The following is an 18,457-nucleotide window of genomic DNA, read 5'->3' on the forward strand; positions in this document are numbered from 1 at the left end:
ACACCCCACAATGGGAGCAGGACGTGGCTGTGGGGGTCCCTGCAGTGGGAGCAGGACGTGGCTGTGGGGGTCCCTGCAGTGGGAGCAGGACGTGGCTGTGGGGGTCCCTGCAGTGGGAGCAGGACGTGGCTGTGGGGGTCCCTGCAGCAGGAGCAGGACATCTGGTTTGATCCCCATGGATTTGGTGCAGCCGGGACCCCCCAGCCCGCTGTTGTGCAGCCCCCCGGGGCCGGGCTGGGGCCGTGTCCCCTCGCCGTGGGCTTCCCCAGGGTGGGGGTCCGGAGGGGCTTTACCCCGGCCCCGGGGCTGCCTCGGGGGGGCCGTGGGAGGGGCCGTGGCCGGAGCCCCCCCGCCTGCGGCTCGCTCGCCCACGCCGGCCCCCGCAGCCGCGGCTCCGGCCGGGAAGCGAGCAGGGAACAAAGGCGGCTTGTGGCGGACTCCGGGTCTCTGCCCTTCCTGCAGGAAGGCCCCGGGGCCGGACAAGGGGCCCGTGTCCCGGCACTGGGGCCCTGCCAGCCCCCCCGGATCCGGCCGCCCGCCAGCACGTGCCGGGGGGGCAGCGAGGGGCTGAGAGCGGGGATGCCGCCGGTCCCTCCCTGCCACCACGGGCAGCCAAGGAGCCGGGGACCCCCAGGACAGCCCTGGGCGTGGGGACACGGGGCTCTGCCCTCACCCGCCGGGGACCCCCAGGACAGCCCTGGGCGTGGGGACACGGGGCTCTGCCCTCACCCGCCGGGGACCCCCAGGACAGCCCTGGGTGTGGGGACACGGGGCTCTGCCCTCATCCCCCGCTCCGGAGGCAGCGCCAGAGCCGGAGTGCCCCAGGGCTCCCAGGGAGGGGTCCCTGCTCGTGTGCCCACCCCTGCAGTGTCCCCACCCCATGTCCCCATTCCCACCCAGTGCAATGGCCCCCTGGCCACCCCCTGCAATGTCCCATTCCTGTCCCTTGCAATGTCCCCAAGCCTCCCGGGAGGGCTCAGCTGGGCACAGAGATGGAGGGGGTCAGGGCTGGCCATGGCAGGGACACTCTGAGCTTCCCCGGCCACGGTTCCCTCTGGGCAGAGACCCCCGGCAGGAACCAGGAGCACCCTCAGCTTGGCCTGGCAGGGTGAGGGGTCCTGCCCAGCTCGGGACAGGGGCACCAGTGTCCCCCCGGGGAGTGTCCCCACGCCTGGGGAAGGTGGAGAGCACAGGAGAGCACAGGACACAGGGGAAATGGGCGGGTCTTTATTTCAGAAGCAGCTCGGGGGCCAGCTGGTTACAGGAGAGTCCCGCTGCCCTGCGGAGCTCCGGCACAGGAATTCCCTGCTCCGGCTGCACCAGCTCCGCTCACCACAGGGCCGGACATCCCCAGCGTGGGGGTCACCCCAAACAGCCCCCAGGAGCCCCTGGCATTGCCCCTGCAGCAGGATGGGCCATGCCAGGGCTGTGCCAGTGAAATGCTCCGGGGTGGGCACGCGCTGGGGCTGGCACAGAGGGGCCAGGGGTCCCCCCACACCCCTGCTGGTGCAGGGGTGGGGATGGCAGGTCCCCGTGGGGTGCTCAGGGCAGGAGCAGGTTTGGCCACCCCGGGCACCCCCTTCTCAGGAAGCGTTGCCGTGCCAGGGCCGGAGAGGCATCACCCAAAGGAGCGCCGACAGCCAGGGCCGGGGGGCCCGCGGGGCTGGGGGGTCCTGAGGGCTGGGGGAGCCCCGGTGCCCCCAGGGCAGGCGGCCAGTTAGTGCAAACGAGGTCTGTATTATTAAAGCTGGTGGCTTCGGGCTGGCAGCCCCGTCCCCCCGAGGCTCGGGGAGCAGCGGGGTGGGCAGGGGGCACGTGGTGTTGGGGGGGCACGTGGTGTTCGGGGGGCACGTGGTGTTCGGGGGGCACGTGGTGTTGGGGGGCGGCGGGGCCGGGGCAGGGCAGGATCGTCTCTCGCCTGCCCGTCACAAGAGGACACAGGGCTTCTTGGGCTTGGCCGGGGCGGGGTTGAGCACGGCCCGCACGGCCTCGGTGAACACATCCTTGATGCCCTCCTGGTTGAGCGCCGAGCACTCCAGGTACTTGACGGCGCGGATCTGCTTGCAGAGGCTGATGCCCTGCTGGGTGGTGATGGGCGCCTGGTTCTGCTCCTTGAGCCGCTTCATGGTCTCGGGGTTGTTCCTCAGATCCTTCTTGGTGCCGACGAGCAGGATGGGCACGCTGGGGCAGTGGTGGCACACCTCGGGGTACCACTTGTGCTTGACGTTCTCGTAGGAGGGCGGGCTGGCGATGGAGAAGCAGATGATGAAGACGTTGGTCTGGGGGTAGGAAAGCGTCCGCAGGCGGTCGTACTCCTCCTGGCCGGCCGTGTCCCACAGGTTTAAGTTTATAGTCCTGCCGTCCACCGTGTTCTGGGCGCTGTAGTTGTCGAACACGGTGGGGATGTACTCCTTGGGGAAGGCGTTGGTGGTGTAGCAGATGAGCAGGCAGGTCTTCCCCACCGCCCCGTCGCCCACCACCACGCACTTGATGCTCTGCATCCCGGCGTCCTGGCGTCCCTCACGTCCCCCTCAGCAGCCTGCGGGGAGGGAGAGGGTCAGGGATGGCTGGGGCTGGATCACTGTGGTCCCCCCCGGGGCCAGAGGGTGCAGAGGGGTCACACTCGGCTCACCCTTGGTTCCCCCTCCAACCCACAGCCCAGCTGAGCTTCCTGGCCCGGCACATCCCTCCAGCAGCCCCCAAGGTGTGCAGAGACCCCCCAGTGGGGACCCGCCTGCCCTGACCCAGGGACAGCGCCTGTGCCACCGTGGCTGGTGTGCACAGGGACCACACTGACCCCAGGGCAGTGTGTCCACGCCAGCCAGGCTGTGGCAGCATCCTGTGCCCTGCCATGCCGTGCCCCTGGCCTGGACCAGGACAGCAGGGGCCGGGCAGGGAGCAGGGGCAGGGCTGGGCTGTGGCAGCGTGTGGGACATCACTGTGTGAGACATCACCGTGTGGGACATCACTGTGTGAGACATCACCCTGTGGGACATCAATCACCATGTGGGACATCACTGTGTGGGACATCACCGCGTGTCCCAGCCCCAGTCCTGCCCACACTGAGTGGGGCCAGGGCGGGTCCTGGCGGGGCAGAGGCCGATGTCCGCTCCAGCAGCTCCAGCAGCTGTGTTTATCCCCGATCCCTTCCTCAGGTTCCCTCTGCAATTCCCATCAAGGGCTGCATCCTGCTCTCCTTCCTGCTGCAGAGCCCAGCCCAGCTGAGGTGGGGACACCACACGGAGCTGGGCAGGAGGGTGCCCACTCCTGGGGCTGGCAGCCCCTTTCCCACTGGGATCTGGCACTGGCAGCTGGTGCCCACCGGGGGGATTCCGGAGGGATTCCGGTGGGAAGGCAGGAGCCCCGGCTCATGGGGCACCACGATGGGATGGAGCAGAGGTCCAGGGCAGAGAAGCCGCAGTCCCAGAGCCCCGGGCTGGGGTTCCCCTTCCCCAGAGCCCCCCGGGGCTGCAGGGCCGGGAAGGGGGGACGGGGCCGAGCCCCTGCCCCCTCGGATGGGGAAGTCGCTCTTCCTCTTCCCGGCCTGACACGCGGCTTCCTGCGCGAGGCTGGGCCGTGACCCCCGCCCTGCCCCGACACCCCCCCACCGACACCCCCCGGGCCTCAGTGTCCCCTGCAAACCCCTGCCACGGCGGGGATCCCCGGCCCTCGGCGTGGGAACGGGAGCGCGGGGCCGGCGCAGGGTCCCCACCCCCGGCAGGAAGCTGCTTGTCCGGCGGGATCCCGGGGGGGTCACAACAACCCCCGCCCTCGGCCGCTGGTTTGGGAGGAAACTCAGCCCGGCGGTTTCCTCGCACCAGTTTGCACCAGTGCAGTGCCCCGGGGCCGGGGGGCTCAGCCCGGGGCAGGCACAGGCAGCCCCCAGCAATCCAAGGTCACCAATGTCCCCAGCACCCACGGGCACCCCAAGGTCACCACCCCAAGGTCACCAGTGTCCACACGGGCACCCCAAGGCCCCTGTTTGCCTGCTGGGCAGCCATCCCACAGCACACACACCAGGGGCTCAGCTGAGTGTCCCCACTGCCCCCCAGTCTGGGGGGCTGCCAGGATGGGCTGGGGGTGGGACACTGGGGATCCCCCCAGTCTGGGGTCCCCTGACTGCCAGACAGGGCTGGTTGGGGTGGGACATTTGGGATCCCCTGGATTGGGGCAGTGTGTCCTGGGACCCAGCAAGGGTCACCCAGCCGAGGTGGGAGTAGAGGTGTCCCGCAGCACCCCCAGATCCCAGGACAGGGAGGGTGGGGTCAGCTGGGCAGGAGCCCCCGGGGGGGCATGGGGAAGCCACCATGGCCAGAAATGGGGGGGGGGGGGGGGCAGCTCTCCCAGGGCACAGGGACAGGGACAAAGCAGTGGCCCCCTGCCCACAGCTCCCCATCCCTCGGGGAGAAATGTGACCCCTGAGCACCAGCCGTGGCCTTGTGACGATCCCAGAGACGGACATGGCCAGCACTGGTCACCCCAAACCCAAACCCTGCACCCCCAGACTGGCCACTGGCATCCTGGGATGAGCTGGCACCCAGCGGGCACCATCCCCATCCCGGGAAAGGCCCGGGCCGAGTCAGCAGGGCTGAGGAAGGGGATGGGGCACATGAGGAAATGCTCGTGCCCATGAGAGCATTGCTGTGGGGAAAGGGAGAGGAGGGGCAGAAGGAGAAGGAGGAGGAGGAGGAGGGGACAGCAGGCAGGGAGCCACTTCTCCATCTCCCAGTGCCTCTGGGGCTGTGGAACCCCAGGGTGGCCCCAGGTTTGTCACCAGCACCCAGCAAACGTGGGCACACACGGTGCCCGTGGAGGGGCCGTGGTGGGACCCCAGTGCTCACACAGGAGGGTTTGGGCACTGCCAGCGCCAGGTACGAGGTGCCAGTGGCACGAGGAGGGGACCTGCAGGCACGGCCGTGCTGCCCACGCTCACAGGGCAAATGTGCCCCCAGCCCTCCACCCTGGCCCCCCTGCTGCCAGCTCTGCCCCCCTGCTGCCAGCTCTGCCCCCCTGCTGCCAGCTCTGCTCCAGGCACCAGGCCAGCTCTGTTCTCCCAGGAAACCCACGGCAGCACCACCTTTAGCCCCTTCTACTCCCCCGGGAATGTGGGTACAGGAGGTGTCGTGGGGCTGAGGGGCACAGCCCACGGAGGGCACAGCCCACGGAGGGCACAGCCCAGAGGGGGCACCTGCCCCTTCCCAGCCCCACGGGAGGGGACCCAGAGGAGGCAGAGTTGGAGCAGGGAGGGGGCTCAGCACCCCGACCCCAGCAGGACACCCCACGCTCAGAGATTTGGGTGCTGGGGAGAGGCTGTGGGTGTGCACAGCAGTCCCCCCACTGTCCCTCTCCCTGGGACGGGAGAAGAGACTCATCTCTTCTCCAGCAGAAAGGGGAAGCAAAACCCTCTGTCAGTGCTCCCAGCCGGGGCAGCCCCCGGGGGTTTCCGCCGGGGGAGCAGAGCAGCCGCTCCCATGGGGTCCCCTCCCACTGCCAGTGCTGTCCCACGGCCCCAAACCTGTCCCCACCTCCCCAGACTGACCCTTCACCCCCCAGGAGGCACCCCTGCCCCACAGCCCCTGCACACCCCACACCACAGAGCCCATGCTGGGCCCCACCTGGGGCACCTCAGCCCCCACCTGGGGCACCTCAGCCCCCACCGTGCCCCCTGAGCCCCCACCGTGCCCCCTGAGCCCCACCCTGTGCCCCCCAGACACCCCTCCCTGGCCGGCGGGTCCCTCCCGGACAGACAGACATGCCCAGGCCCACGTGGGGTCGGGGGTGCCCACCCTGGTCCCCACCCTGGTCCCCGGGGTCCCTCCTGCCCTGGGGGGAGGGCACAGCACAGCCCCCCGGCACTGCCCCGGCCCAGCAGCACAAAGAGGGAATTAATGAGATCACTGAAAGCTCTAAATCCCAAGCAGGGACCCCCTGGGGGTCCATGGCCACCGGGGACCCCCGAGGCCCCCCCAGCTCTGCCCTGGCCCTGCCGTGGTGGCTAAAAAAACCTCCCTGCTGAGTCGGAGGGTTTTGATTTCCCTCATTTTCCAGCTGTCATGACTAATTTCCTCATTTTATTTCCCTCCCAGGCTGGGTCCTGCTCTGTCTCTCAGCCTCTGCCCCGGGCACTGCCAAAGCTCTGCAGCTCTGGGACTGGAACTGGGGCAGAGACCCCCCAGGGGAATGTGGGGACCCCCAGGGTCCCCAACCCAGCCACTGCTCCTGGCTGGCAGTGGGGGGATCCTGGGATGGATGGATGGATGGATGGGTGGATGGGTGCATGGATGGATGGGTGGAGAGATAGTGGATGGAGGGAGGACGGATGAATGGTTGGGTGGATGGGTGCATGGATGGATGGAGGGATGATGGATGCTTAGATGGGGGTTGGATGGACAGATGGATAGAGGATGGGGAGAGGATGGATAGAGGACTGATGATGGACATGATGAATGATGGAGGAGTTGGATGGATGCAGGATGGATGGATGGAGGGGTGGATGGATAGTGAGGGTTGGATGAGATGGATGATGGATGAGATGGGTGGATGGAGGATGCATGGAGGATGGATGGAGAGATGGATGAAGGATGGAGGCAATGGATTATGGACAGGATGGATGATGGACAGATGGGGTGGATAGATGGATGGATGATGGATGGATGGATGGATGGAAGGACAGATGGATGGATAGAAAGAGGGATGGATGGAAAGAGGGATGGATGGAAAGAGGGATGGATGGAGGGGGGGGTGGATGGATGGGTGGGTGGATGGATGGAAGGATAGGTCCAGCCAGGCCAGGCTCCATGGCCTCAGGCTGGGAGAAGAGCCTGGCACTGCTCTGAGGGCCAGTGGAGCCGCAGGTGGGGCCCAGAGCAGGGCCCAGAGCAGGGCCCAGAGCAGGGCAGGCAGCACCAGCACCAGAGCTCTCCATGGCACAGCCAAACCCCACACAGGGCACAGCCCACACCTGCCTCCTGGCACCACCAGGACCATCCAGGGGTGCTCCGGGTGCCCCGAGCCCTCAGGGTGCCAGGGGCGTCCCTGCTCTGACTGTCACAGGGCTGTGGCACTGACTCAGTGCCTGCTGGGGGGCACCACGGAGACCCCGGGGTGGCCCCGGGGTGGCCCCACAACGAGCACCCACGGCAGGGGCTGCACCCACCCCGTCCCCCCAGGGACAGCCCCGGCTGGGCCGTGGGAGCTGCACACGTGGGACAGGGGAGCAGGGCACGGGGGGGGGTGCTGCAGGGGCTGTGGGGTGGGGGGGTGTGTCTGTGGGTGTTTGTCTGTGTGTGGGTGGGTGTGAGACGTGTGTGATGTGTGTGTGTGACGTGTATGTGACATGTCTCTCTGTGTATGTGTCTGTGTGTGTGTAATGTGTGTGTGCGTGTGTGACATGTCTGTGGGTGTTTGTCTGTGTGTGACATGTCTGTGTGTGTGACATGTCTGTGTGTGTGACATGTCTGTGTGTGACATGTCTGTGTGTGTGACATGTCTGTGTGTGACATGTCTGTGTGTGTGACATGTCTGTGTGTGTGACATGTCTGTGTGTGTGACATGTCTGTGTGTGTGACATGTCTGCAGGGCAGTGAGCTGGAGGCAGTGGGGTCAGTGCAGGGGTGTCACTGCAGGGGTGTCACTGCCGTGGTGGTCAGTGCAGGGGGGGTCACTGGGGTCGCTGCCAGAGGGTCCCTGGCCGCAGGGTGGTCAGTGGGTCCCGGCACAGGGGTCAGTCCGGGGGTCCCGGGCCGTGCAGCGCCCCCCGCTGTGCAGCGCAGCCCCTGCAGCGCCGGGCCGGGGGGGGCTGCGGGGCCGGGGGTGCGGGGGTGCAGTGGCGGGGGGTGCAGTGGCCTCGCCGAGGGGATCGGGCCGGGCCGGTTCCGTCCCCGCTCGGTCCCGGCGGCTGAAAGCGCTCTGTCCCGCTGCCGCCCGAAACTGCGCTCCCCCGGACCCCCGCTATCCCCGGACCCCGGCTATCCCCGGACCCCGGCTATCCCCGATAGCCCCGCTAATCCCGGACCCCGGCTATCCCCGATAGCCCCGCTATCCCCGGACCCCGGCTATCCCCGATAGCCCCGCTATCCCGAGACCCCCGTTAACCTCGGACCCCCGGTAGCCTGGGTAGCCCCGTTGTCCTCGAACCCCGGTAGCCTCGGTAGTCCCGTTATCCCCGGCAGTCCCGTTATCCCGGCCCCCCGTTAGCCCCGATGTCCCCCGCAGCCCCGTTATCCCCGGCAGTCCCGTTATCCCCGTTATCCCGCTCCGGGCGGTCCCGCTGTCGCCTCCCCCGCCCTGGTCCCGACGGGCGGCTCCTCCCGCCGCCCCGACCCGGCCCCGGGACCCCCCGGGAGCCCCCGAGACCCCCGTCCCCGGGACCTCCCGTCCCCCCCGGAGCCCCCCCGGGCCCCGGCCCCGCACTCACCCCGGGACATGGCGCGGCGGCGGCGCGGGGCCGGGGCAGCGGCGGGAGGAGGAGGGCGAGAACGAGCAGGAGGAGGATGAAGAGGAGGAGGAGGAAGTCTGCGGCCGCCTCCTCCCGCCGCCCCGGGCGGTCCCGCGGAGAAACTTCCCCCGCCCGCCGCTTCCTTCCGCGGGGTCCCGGGGGAGCGCAGCCCCCGCGCCCACCGCCGGCCCCTCGGGCCGCCCCCCGAGCGGGACCGGGACGGGGCTGCGGGCACCGGGACGGGGCTGCGGGCTGAGGCTGCCGAGGGTTCGGGGCGCGACCCCCGCGCGGGACCCCCGCACCCCCCCGCACCCCACGGGACCACCCCGAGCGGGGACCCGCAGCCCCCGGGGCCGGGCTGGGAGCAGAGACCCTCTCCCGGCTGCCTGGCCCCCACCCCGACCCCCCACCCCGGCACTCACCATGACCCCACCTGGGACAAACCCCAGCGGGGGCTCCCTGGGGACATGGGGGTGACCCCAGGGCCTTGGGGTTCCTCGGGGTCGGGGTGAGGATCGGGTGGGGGCACAGTGGGGACCATCTGCCCAGGGGGGCCTGGGGCCACCCTGCTGCATCCCAAGGGGGAATGGGGGGTCCTGGGCTGCTGTGGGGTCAAAGCCCCCTGAGCACAGCCTTGTCCTGCTGGGTCAGGGCCAGGGGAGCCCCAGGTGCTCTGAGAGTCCCCACAAGGGCCAAGACCCCTGAGCTGGGGGTCCCCATAAGGGCCAGGCCTCCCCCACAGAACCCGCAGCCCTTGGAGGTCCCTGGGGCAGGAGGGGCTCGTGGGGGTCACCCGGGGCTGGAGGGGGGGCAGTTCCCTGGGGAGTGAGTGGCCTGTCCCTGTCCTCATCCCGGGGTCTGCAGGTGTGGGACCCCCTGCCCTGTCCCCCCCCCCCCAGCACAGGGGACCAGGACTCGGACCCAACTGGGGACCCCTCAGCCTGGAGATCCCCAGCCCCGTGTCCCAACCTGGGCACTGCCAGGGCCGGGGGTCCCTACAAGGTGCCTGCCCTGCAGCCTGGGACCCCCATCCCGCATCCTGGGACCCCCGTCCCGCATCCTGGGGCTCCTGGCTGATGACAGGCACCCCTCCGGGGACAAGAGTGACTCTTGTTGGAGCAGCCAGGCCGCGGTGGGACCCGGTGGGACCCTCCCGTGCCCCCCACGGGCTGGTGGGCTCCGGGCACGGGTGGCACGGGTGCAGCGATGGCACCGGGAGGGCGAGGCCCTGGAGGTGTCACAGCTCCCGGGCGGTGCCGAAGTGTCCCCGGCCCCAATGTGAGTGACAAACCACGTGGCTGGGCGTCAAAACAGCTCTGCCCAGTGAGACGGGGTGCTCTGAGGGGTCGGGGTGCTCTGATACTCCGGGGTCCTGTGAGGAGCTGGGGTGCTGTGATGTGCTGGGGTGCCCCGACGAGCCCAGGGTGCTGTGGCAGCGGGTGCTGTGGCGGTCCGTGTGCGGGGACAGCCCGCGGGGCCGGGGTGCCGGGTGTCCCCCCGGACTCGATGCGGGTTCGGGTCACCCATCCAGGCCCCGCCCGGGCCCGGCCCTGCTGAGCTTCCCCGCCCGCTGTGGCCGCCAGGGGGCGCTGCGCCACAGCGGCGCGCGGGGGTGGGCGGTAGCGGGGGGCGTGGTCACGTGCCCGCCCCCGGCTGGTCCCGCCCCTCGGTGGGCGTGGTGCGACCTGGTCCCGCCCCCTGTGGGCGCGCGGGGCGGCTCCGGGGCCGGGTGCGCCTCACGGGGGGCGAGACCACTGCGATCGGCCGGGGGGGGGGCGGGGCCGTCTCAGCGCACACGCAGCGGCGGTTCCGGGCGACGCCGTCGCGAGAAGGCGGAGGGTGGACGGAGAGGGCCGGGGAGGGGTTAAGGGAGAGAGGGGAGCGGGGCTATCCCGGCAGAGAGGCGGGTGGCGAGCGGGGTTATCCCGGAAAGAGCCCACTGTGTGCGGGGCGATTGGGGCTGTCCCGGGCGGTACCACTGCGGCGGGGGGGCTGCGCTGGGAGAGCCCACTGCGGGCGGGGGGGGCCGTTCCGGTACCCGGAGCGCGGCGGAGCTCCGGCGGTGCCAGGATAGCGGGATCGCCGCGATCTGCGGGATCGCCGGGATAAGCGGGACCCCCGGCCCGGGCCGATGCCGAGCGGCAGCTGACGGCGGCGGGCACGCGGAAATGGAGCGGCGGCCGGGCCGGGCCGTGCGGGCGCTGTGCGGCCTCTCCCTCGTCCTGCTGCTGCTGCCGCCGCATCCCGGGAGCGCCGAGCGGGCCCCCGGATCGCACCTGGACGACACGGCCATCGCAGGTGAGACCCGCCGGGACACCCGGAACGGCCCCGGCCCGGCCCGGCCCCGCCCGCCCCAGCCCCGCTTTGGGGCCATTCCGCGGGGATTTGGGCAAAACGCGCGCGGAGCCCCCGCTGACCCCGGGCTGGACCCGCGGGGCTCGGGGGCCGGAACGCCCCGTGTTTGTTGTCGCGGCGGCTCCGGCGTTGGGGCCGAAAGTTTTACATTCCAGTCCTTTGGACCGTCGGGCTCGTCCGGGCGCAGTCGCATCACCGGGAGCGGGCGGTGGGGTTTGGGGTGTTGGCGTTGTTTCACCTGTTTGCGGGTCTGGCAGGGGGCCGTTCCGAAATCCCGGTGTTTTAAGTTCTGTCTAAGCACGTTCCCAGGTGTGGGACATTCCCGGGTTCGTGTCCCCCCGCCCCAGGGACGGAGCGGTTCCCACCTGAGGAGCGCAGGTAGCAGAGCCCTGACTCCCAGCTGTTCTGTATCCCGCTATTCCCATCCCCTCCGCCCCAAAAACCACCCCCATTCCAGCCAAAAAGGCCGGAGAGCCGAGCCCCAGGGGATTTTCCCCCTGGAGCCCGGCTCTGGCTGGGAGCCGGGGACACCTCCGTGGGCTCTGCGTCCTTGTGACAGTCCCGAGGTCAGCGCTGGAGCCCGGTCCGTAAATCCTGCTGGGAACTGTGGGAGCAGGACGGGGATCCGCGGGGGTCCTGCACCCCCCCGAGCCGCGTCCCTGCAGGTGAGGGGGCCGGGAAGGGTTCTGGAGAGGGATTCTGGAACGGGATTCGGCTCCCAGGAAGCCAAAACACCGAGCGCCACGTGCTGCTCAGCCCCCGGGAGGCTCCGAGCCCCCGCCGCCGGCATCCAGCGGAGCCCACCTGGGTGTTCGGGCAGGAGAAGAGGTGCTGAGCAATTCCAGACCCCCGTTTCGGTGCTGTGTTGGGCGAGGCAGCAGTTCTCCAGGCTGGAGCTCAGGAGGGGTTTGGGGTGCAGGGGAAGGGGCGGGTGTTTGGATGAAAGACCCCGGGAAGGGTTTGGCTTTGCGAGCTAAACTGGGGGGTGGGAGCAGGGCAGGGAGCAGGCCCTGGAGCCGTGGTGGCAGCAGGAGGACCGGGATCGGTGCGTGATCCCTGGGCAGGGGGGTTGTTCCGGGATGGGCTCTGTGAGTGTTCTCTGTCCCCGTGAGAAGGGGGCTCCTTGTCCCCTCTCCGTGTGCTCCGAGACGCTCGGGCCGGTTCACATCCAGTCTGCTCCACTAAGGAAACTGGATCTCTGCAGTCCCTTCTGAAGCGAGGTTTGTGCCTCCAAGGAATTTCCAGCGGAGTTATTTTTGGAGGCCCTGCAGAAGTGTGGCAGCCCGGGTGATTCAGCTGCTGGCTCTGCTTGGGCTGCGAGCGGAGGCAGCGCCGGGCCGGTCCTGGGCCGGGCACAGCCCCGAGTGCTCGCCCGGGAGCAGCCCCGGTGCAGAGCTCCGGTAAATGCCCCGGACGGGCTGTTCCCGCAGGACAGGTGCCTTTGGTCACTCCTGGTTTTCCCGGCCGCGTTCTGTGGTCGCTGCTGGGTCTCCAGACCTGCAAGGGGATGGTACCGGGTGTGGAGCCCCAGGCGTGCAGAGGAGGGGTTTGTGTCCCGGGTTTGTGTCCCCTGCTCCGTGTCCCCTCCCGGGGCAGGTCCGAGGGGCTCCTTCCCTCTGCTCCCCCAGCTCGCCGTGTCCTCTGGGGCCTCTCGGCCCTTGGCTCTGGAGCGTTTGGAGCTGGGAGCGGGGGATGCCCTCGGCTGGCCCAGCAGCCGCTTTTCCCCGTGTGTTCCCTGGAAGCAGAACGAGCCGGGGCGAGAGGCAGAGGTGGGTGTCGGACGGCGTTTTGAAAGCGAAAGTGCTCGGTTTTGACACACTTTCTGAGGTCCTGTTTTTTTTTTTTTTCTTTAACTGGAGTTGCATGATCGTAATGATAAAATATCGGCAGCGGCTGCTTTTCCCTGGAAGCAGGGAAGTGTTTGCAGAGGGCGGGAGCCTGAGCAGCAGCGGGTTTTATGGAGGGTCAGGGGGTGGTCCCGGTCCCTCAGATACTCTTTTATAAGCAGGAGTTTGACACGGGCAGTTTTATCCATGCGGGAGAATCAGAGTTGGTGACTGAACCCCGGGGAAAATCAGGTTTTTCTCTTGGCTTTGACTCACTCAGAGGCGAGTCGAGGGCTTTAATCTTTCATCTCTAATCTTTTCCTGCCGAGATCAGATTGAAGTTTGGTTCCACTCGGCAGCACAGGAGCCATTTCACAAGCAGAGACGCTGAGACAGAGGAGGAGGGGGTTGGAGCCAAGAGCAGCCAAAAGGGCCCTCTCCCAGCGGGCAGGTTTTGCCCCAGTCCCAGGTTTGGGAAGTTCCCGGTGCTCTCACAGGATGTGTGACCGTCCCACACCTCATTGTTTTCACCCGCCCCTGGTTATTTTTAGCCAGAATTTGTCAGGCCACAGCCCGGCCCGGGATCTTTTCACGCCCCCTAAAAGGGGCAAACGAGGTTCCTGGGGGACAAACTGGACTTTCAGGGATCTTTTTTTCCTCCTTCCACTCACTGTAGTGGGGCTGCTGCCCAAGCCAGCCAGGTTTTGTTTGTTTTTCTGGTCGTTGTCAGAACATCCTCGAGGATTGTGTCAAACACTTTGCACAAGTTTTAGGTGGGTTTGGGTCAAAAGTTTTAAATTCCATCTCATTTAAGATATTAAGGTGCTCAGAGGCCTCTTCCTCATTAAGTCATATCAGCTGTGAGCAGTTCCTGGGATTTAAGGTGATTCTTGTTTTCCTTGTTTGCCCTCTGTGCAGCCCAGCACAGGTGGGCACCTTCAGGTGTGTTTGTAGGAGAGCCAAGGAAAACTGGCTGTGAAGGGGCAGGGATCTGCACGACTGGGATCCTGGTTCCTTTAGTGGTGACACCTTCCACCTGCAGACAGATCCAGACCCATCTCCAAGCAATCATATGGAAGTGGTGCCCTGAGCCTTATATCACTTTCTGTGGAATTCCTCCCTGTGGTCTTGCATCCCTATGGATGAAGGGCTGTGTCTCCACGCTCTGCCTGTGCTGGGGGAGGTCTGGGCTCTCAGATCAGGGATCTTAGTGTGGATTTTTCCTGCCTCTGTCTCCTGCAAGTTAAGGGATGGGCTTTGGACAGTGTGTTGGGATTGAGGCGTTTTTGGGGAGATGTGGAGCTCGTGTGCCAGGGGCTGGTGGGGGCTGGACCCTCTGGTGCAGGGATGGGACAGGCTTTGGTGGCTTTTCCTTATGCCAAGCAGCTCTTCTTTCCCTTCCTTTCTCCTCCCTGCCCTGTTTACTGCTCCCCTGTGTTGATTCCTCAATCACATTTGCTCTTGTTCAAGTGGTTTAGAACACAGGTTATAAAAATAACCAGTGTATCCAAAGAAAACCTGGAGGGCTGTGCCCAGGGCTATTTCTGTGTTTGCCTGGAGCACCTGGAGCTGCACTTAAACCCACAGAACATCCCACTGGACACAGTCCAGCATGGGGAGGGGGGCTGCAACCACAGCCTTTGAACTGGGCATTGATTCCCGAGGGGAAGACACTCATTTCTGGGGGAGGACACTGTGCCCAGGCACTGTGGCCGAGCACTCCTGTCTTTGCCATCCCAGGCCCCGGGGGTTAGTTGGAGGTGAATCCTTCACTGCTGAACCTTGGAAAGTGATGGGTTTGGACTTGTGGCCTCAGCAGAGCCTTTGGAAGCTCCCTGATGCATCATCCTGCGGGGTGGGAGCAGGGCTGGTTCTCCTCCCTCTCCCGATTTAAACGCTCCCGTCACGGAGGGAACCGTGACGCCGGGGCGGCTCCTCCGTGGTGCTGGTGTGCGTCACCTGTCCCCGTGCCAGAGCCAGGGCTGTGCCAGAGCCAGGGCTGTGCCCCGTCCCCGAGCCAGAGCCAGGGCTGTGCCCCGTCCCCGTGCCAGAGCCACTCGCTCCATGGGCTGCAGGGAGCAGGATGCTGGAGGGGCAGCCTCTGGAAAGGGGCTGCTTGTTGGAGGCAGGAGGTTGGATGAAGTCCGTGGTGTTTGCTGAGACACCGCTGTCGGTGGGAGGTTGGGCTGGACACTCTTGGAGGTCCCTTCCAACCTCCAGCATTCCAGGATTCTGAGATCCGGCTGCTCTCTGAGCTCAGTGCCCTCCCGGTGCTGTGGGAGCAGAACCAGGGCAGGATTTCATCCCAGTATTCCTGTGCTGGGAACCTCCAAACCCTGTCCTGGATCACAGCCCCGGGAGGTGCACAACGACCTGCCTTGTCCCAGCACACCCTCCCTGCAGCAGCTCCTGCAGCTCTCCCTGCTTTGACAGAACACTTCCTAGAGGAGCTTTTGCCTCCAGGACTGGAAGGATTGTGCAGTTTAATGAACCCTTTCAGGTGTGCAGGGTCACTGAGCAGGACTCACATCTGTGAGTGGCGGCTTCGGGCTGGGCAAGGGAGGAAGAGCAGTTGTGAGAATACTTGGAAAAGCCTGCCAGGAAACAGGCCCTGTTCTTCCCCAGCTCGGTTGGAAGCCACAGTGGATTGCACAGCCTTGGGAATGAAACTCATCTCGAGGAATTGCCATTCTGAGAGGTGCAGGAACTGTGTTTTGGCAGCAAACTGTGGCCTCGTGGAGGAGGAGGAGGAGCGGGGCTGGCTGGGCAGCACTGGGAGTGCTGGGCACCTCCTGCTCATTCCCTTCCCTGCTGGGCCCAGGAATGTGGAGCAATGCTCAGCTGGATCACAGAGGGGGTTTTAATTGAATTTCTTGTTAGATTATTTATTTACTCCTTTGCACAGCAGCTCTCTGCAAGCCCCCAGTGCCCCTCGGGTGGTCCCTTCCAACAGGAGCGGTGCAGGTGGAGCTGGAGGGAGCTGGGCCTTTCCTTGGGGGGGCAGGGATACACCTACCCATGTGGGAAGTCCAAGGCAGCAATCCCCCTGTCTGCACTTTCCTCTCAGGAGGGGATGGAGCAGTAAATGTGTGATGGAGGAGCCTCCTGACATCACTTAATCTGGGATGCCTTGATGATCTTGGAGCAGAACCTCGTCCCAAAGGGTGTACGAAGGGAGAGGAATTTGCTTTTCTGTTGCCTGCACAGTTTCTCATGGGCTGCCTGGGGATGTTGGTACACTGTGATTCCATGGGAGGGCTCTTCCCTTCTCCAGGCATGGGAAGGATCTCTGGTGACAGTGCAGGGGAGGTGTGTTACCCTTCAGAGAGTTGTGGTTTATGATCTGCCCAGTTTTTCACGAGGGAAGGGAAGTAAAAGGCCCTCCTGATGTAATTCCATGTAGGTTTAGCATTGGCAGGGGCTGCCCAGGGAGGTTTGGAGTGCCCAGCCCTGGAGGTGTCCCAGGAAGGCCTGGCCGTGGCACTCAGTGCTCTGGGCTGGGGACAAGGAGGGGATGGGGCACAGGGGGGATCCATGGGCTGGGAGGGCTTTTCCAGCCCCAGGGATCCTGGGATTCTGTGATTTGTTAGTTTAAAGGCTGTTCCTGTGAGCAGGTGGTTGAAAAGCAGCCGTTTTCCCTGAGGTTATCCCTGTGCTCCTGGAAATCCTGCTGGGAGCTGTGCTGGTGGCTCCTGTCCCACGGTGGCTCTCCAGGGTCAGTGCCAGGCTTGGACACCTTCAGCTACTGGACTGTGCCCAGCCTGGCATTCTGCTTCTCAGAGCCCTAATTACACACACCAATTAGTGTAGAAAAAGCTGTTTCCTTCATTAATTAGCTTTGCTTTCAATCCAGAGAAAGGGAAATGAACTTTTGGGCAGGTGGAACAAGCAGGAGAGCTGTGGCTCTTCCTGGGCAGCTCTGGGATTCCCACAGGACCTGCCTCTTTGGGAACTGGGGGGTTCATTTTCCTGGGTGGTCTGGCTGGCTGGAGCCCTGCTGTGGGTACCTGCAGGGGCAGTGTTGGAACGTGCTGGAAACGGGACACTGGAGTTACCTGATGTCAGGTGGAGGTCTGGCAATCCCCCCAGCCTCAGGACCTGCTGCTTCCCCCTCCTGCCCTCAGGCCTTTATTTGCTGCTGGAATTTGGGGATGTTTCGTGTTCCTGAGCCATCTGCTCCCCTCCTGTGGCTGATCCAAGTGGGGCTCTCTGGAACACTCTAATTTTCCCTTGCCCTCCTTTCACCCAGTCCCTGCAGTCCTGCCTCACTCATTTCCTGGCACCTCCTTGGCTCTGTCAGGGCAGTTTTAGGAGACTCTTTGGTGATGCCATTCATTGCTCCATCACTCCTGCAGCACACAGGAGCCTTGAGCAGCTCCTGCCTCAAACTGAGCCTCTGCCAGGGCCTCCCCACCCTCCCAGCCAACAATTCCTTCCCAATATCCATCTCTCCCTGCCCTCTGGCAGTGGGAAGTCATTCCCTGTGTCCTGTCCCCCCATCCCTTGTCCCCAGTCCCTTTCCAGCTCTCCTGGAGCCCCTTTAGGCCCTGGCAGGGGCTCCAGGGTCTCTGCAATAACAATTACAGCACTGTGAATGATAAGGGTGCAAGGCAGGACTGTGCCCAGCTGATATGTTTATTTTCCCTGGCAGTGCAGGCTGAAGTCCCCAGCCCTGCTCAGTGTCAGACCATCAGAGCAGCAGAAGGAAATCCTTGGGGAACCACACGAGTTTCTGCCCCTGAATTGTCCCTGTTTGTTTTCTCCCCGTGAAACAGTACCGGGATGTTTGTTTGTTTGTTTGGATTATGGGCCTATTTTTAAGTAACCTATTTTTTCCACTTTGGAAAAAGTATTAACTGGCTGCATGTCATGGACATCTGTGGAGTCTGACTTTGGGAACCACCAAGTGCTCCTTGGAAGTCTCTCACCAGGCTGAGTTGTTGCCCCTTTGGTAAAAATGTACTTATTTTTTCTTTGTGTGTGTACACATTGCTGAGCTTTGCTGGAAGAGACGTTTTCAGGACCCACAGAGGCAAATCCAGGCAAATTCCCTTCTTGGGAAGTGCACTTTATCCCACCTGGGAGCTCTGCATCCCCTCAGTTCCACTGCCCCTTCACCTCCTCCAGGATTTGGGAATCCCTGGCCCCAGCAGTGCTCAGTGAGAGCAGCAGCCATGCCCCTGGAAGGGAGGATGTCTGGAGGACACACACACACCTTCTGCAGGAAAAGCCTCTATTTTTGTAGCCCCGTGTTTGTTTTTCCCCGAAGGACGGAGTTTTGAGGTCAGTTCCTCCAGGTTTGGAGCTCTGGGGCCTGAAATTCTGGTAGGACACAAACACAATAAACAGGAGAACTTGAGGAATGTTCCTCTCCGAGTTCCAAAGGAACAGCTTGCTGGTTGGAACAGCCTGCCCCTTCCCAGGCAAGGGAGGCTTTGGATTGCAGGGAAGGGAGGAATAATTCAGGATCAAAGCTGCTCAGCAGTGCATTTGTTTAGATCTGTAAGAGTGCCAGGACATAATTAATGTGTGAGTAAGCCAAGGGGAAAGAAAGTTGTTTTTTAACTTGGTACAGAAGGATGGGGGATAAAAACTAAATTTTGAGGGGAGAGAACCAATTCTGGAAACGTCCCTTTCCAAACTGCTGCTGTTGTTAAGGGTGTGCCCAGTGGGTTTGTTCCTCCCACTTTGCAGCTGGGAGGCAAAAATTCAAGTTTGGCATCTTGTGCTGGTCAGGGAGGAGCTCCAGGACTTCAGGTGAGGTGTGGATGGATACCTGCAGGCCAGGCAGCCCCTGGAAGCAGCATTCCCTCAATCCTGTCTGTGATGGCTTTTCCCA

The 18,457-nt window shown here is 64.7% G+C and overlaps 2 protein-coding genes across 5 annotated transcripts in view; one reads left to right on the forward strand and one right to left on the reverse strand.

Annotated features, from left to right (window-relative positions):
* Positions 1 to 1,839: 1,839 nt before the first annotated feature.
* RHOG (ras homolog family member G) lies at positions 1,840 to 8,527 on the reverse strand. The gene is made up of 2 exons (XM_051791273.1): positions 8,417 to 8,527; positions 1,840 to 2,539 (listed from the first exon to the last, which is right to left on the reverse strand). Exon 2 carries the CDS (start codon positions 2,499 to 2,501, stop codon positions 1,926 to 1,928), a length of 576 nt encoding a protein of 191 aa, XP_051647233.1. The 5' UTR covers positions 2,502 to 2,539; positions 8,417 to 8,527; the 3' UTR covers positions 1,840 to 1,925.
* A 1,746-nt stretch (positions 8,528 to 10,273) lies between these two features.
* The window catches only part of STIM1 (stromal interaction molecule 1), a 69,852-nt gene continuing 61,668 nt past the window's right edge, over positions 10,274 to 18,457 (forward strand). Inside the window, exon 1 of one of the 4 annotated variants that reach the window (XM_051791196.1) lies at positions 10,274 to 10,735. In XM_051791196.1, coding sequence (XP_051647156.1) covers positions 10,606 to 10,735 — 130 coding nt within the window. In that variant the 5' untranslated portion in view covers positions 10,274 to 10,605. Of the gene's footprint in view, positions 10,736 to 10,931; positions 11,458 to 18,457 lie in introns of those variants that run through there. The other 3 variants (XM_051791197.1, XM_051791201.1, XM_051791198.1) reach the window with 3 other exon arrangements.

Source organism: Manacus candei, unplaced genomic scaffold (assembly GCF_025592945.1).
Source record: "Manacus candei isolate 608988 ecotype Guabito, Panama unplaced genomic scaffold, ASM2559294v1 h1tg000031l, whole genome shotgun sequence".
Classification (NCBI taxonomy): Eukaryota; Metazoa; Chordata; class Aves; order Passeriformes; family Pipridae; genus Manacus; species Manacus candei.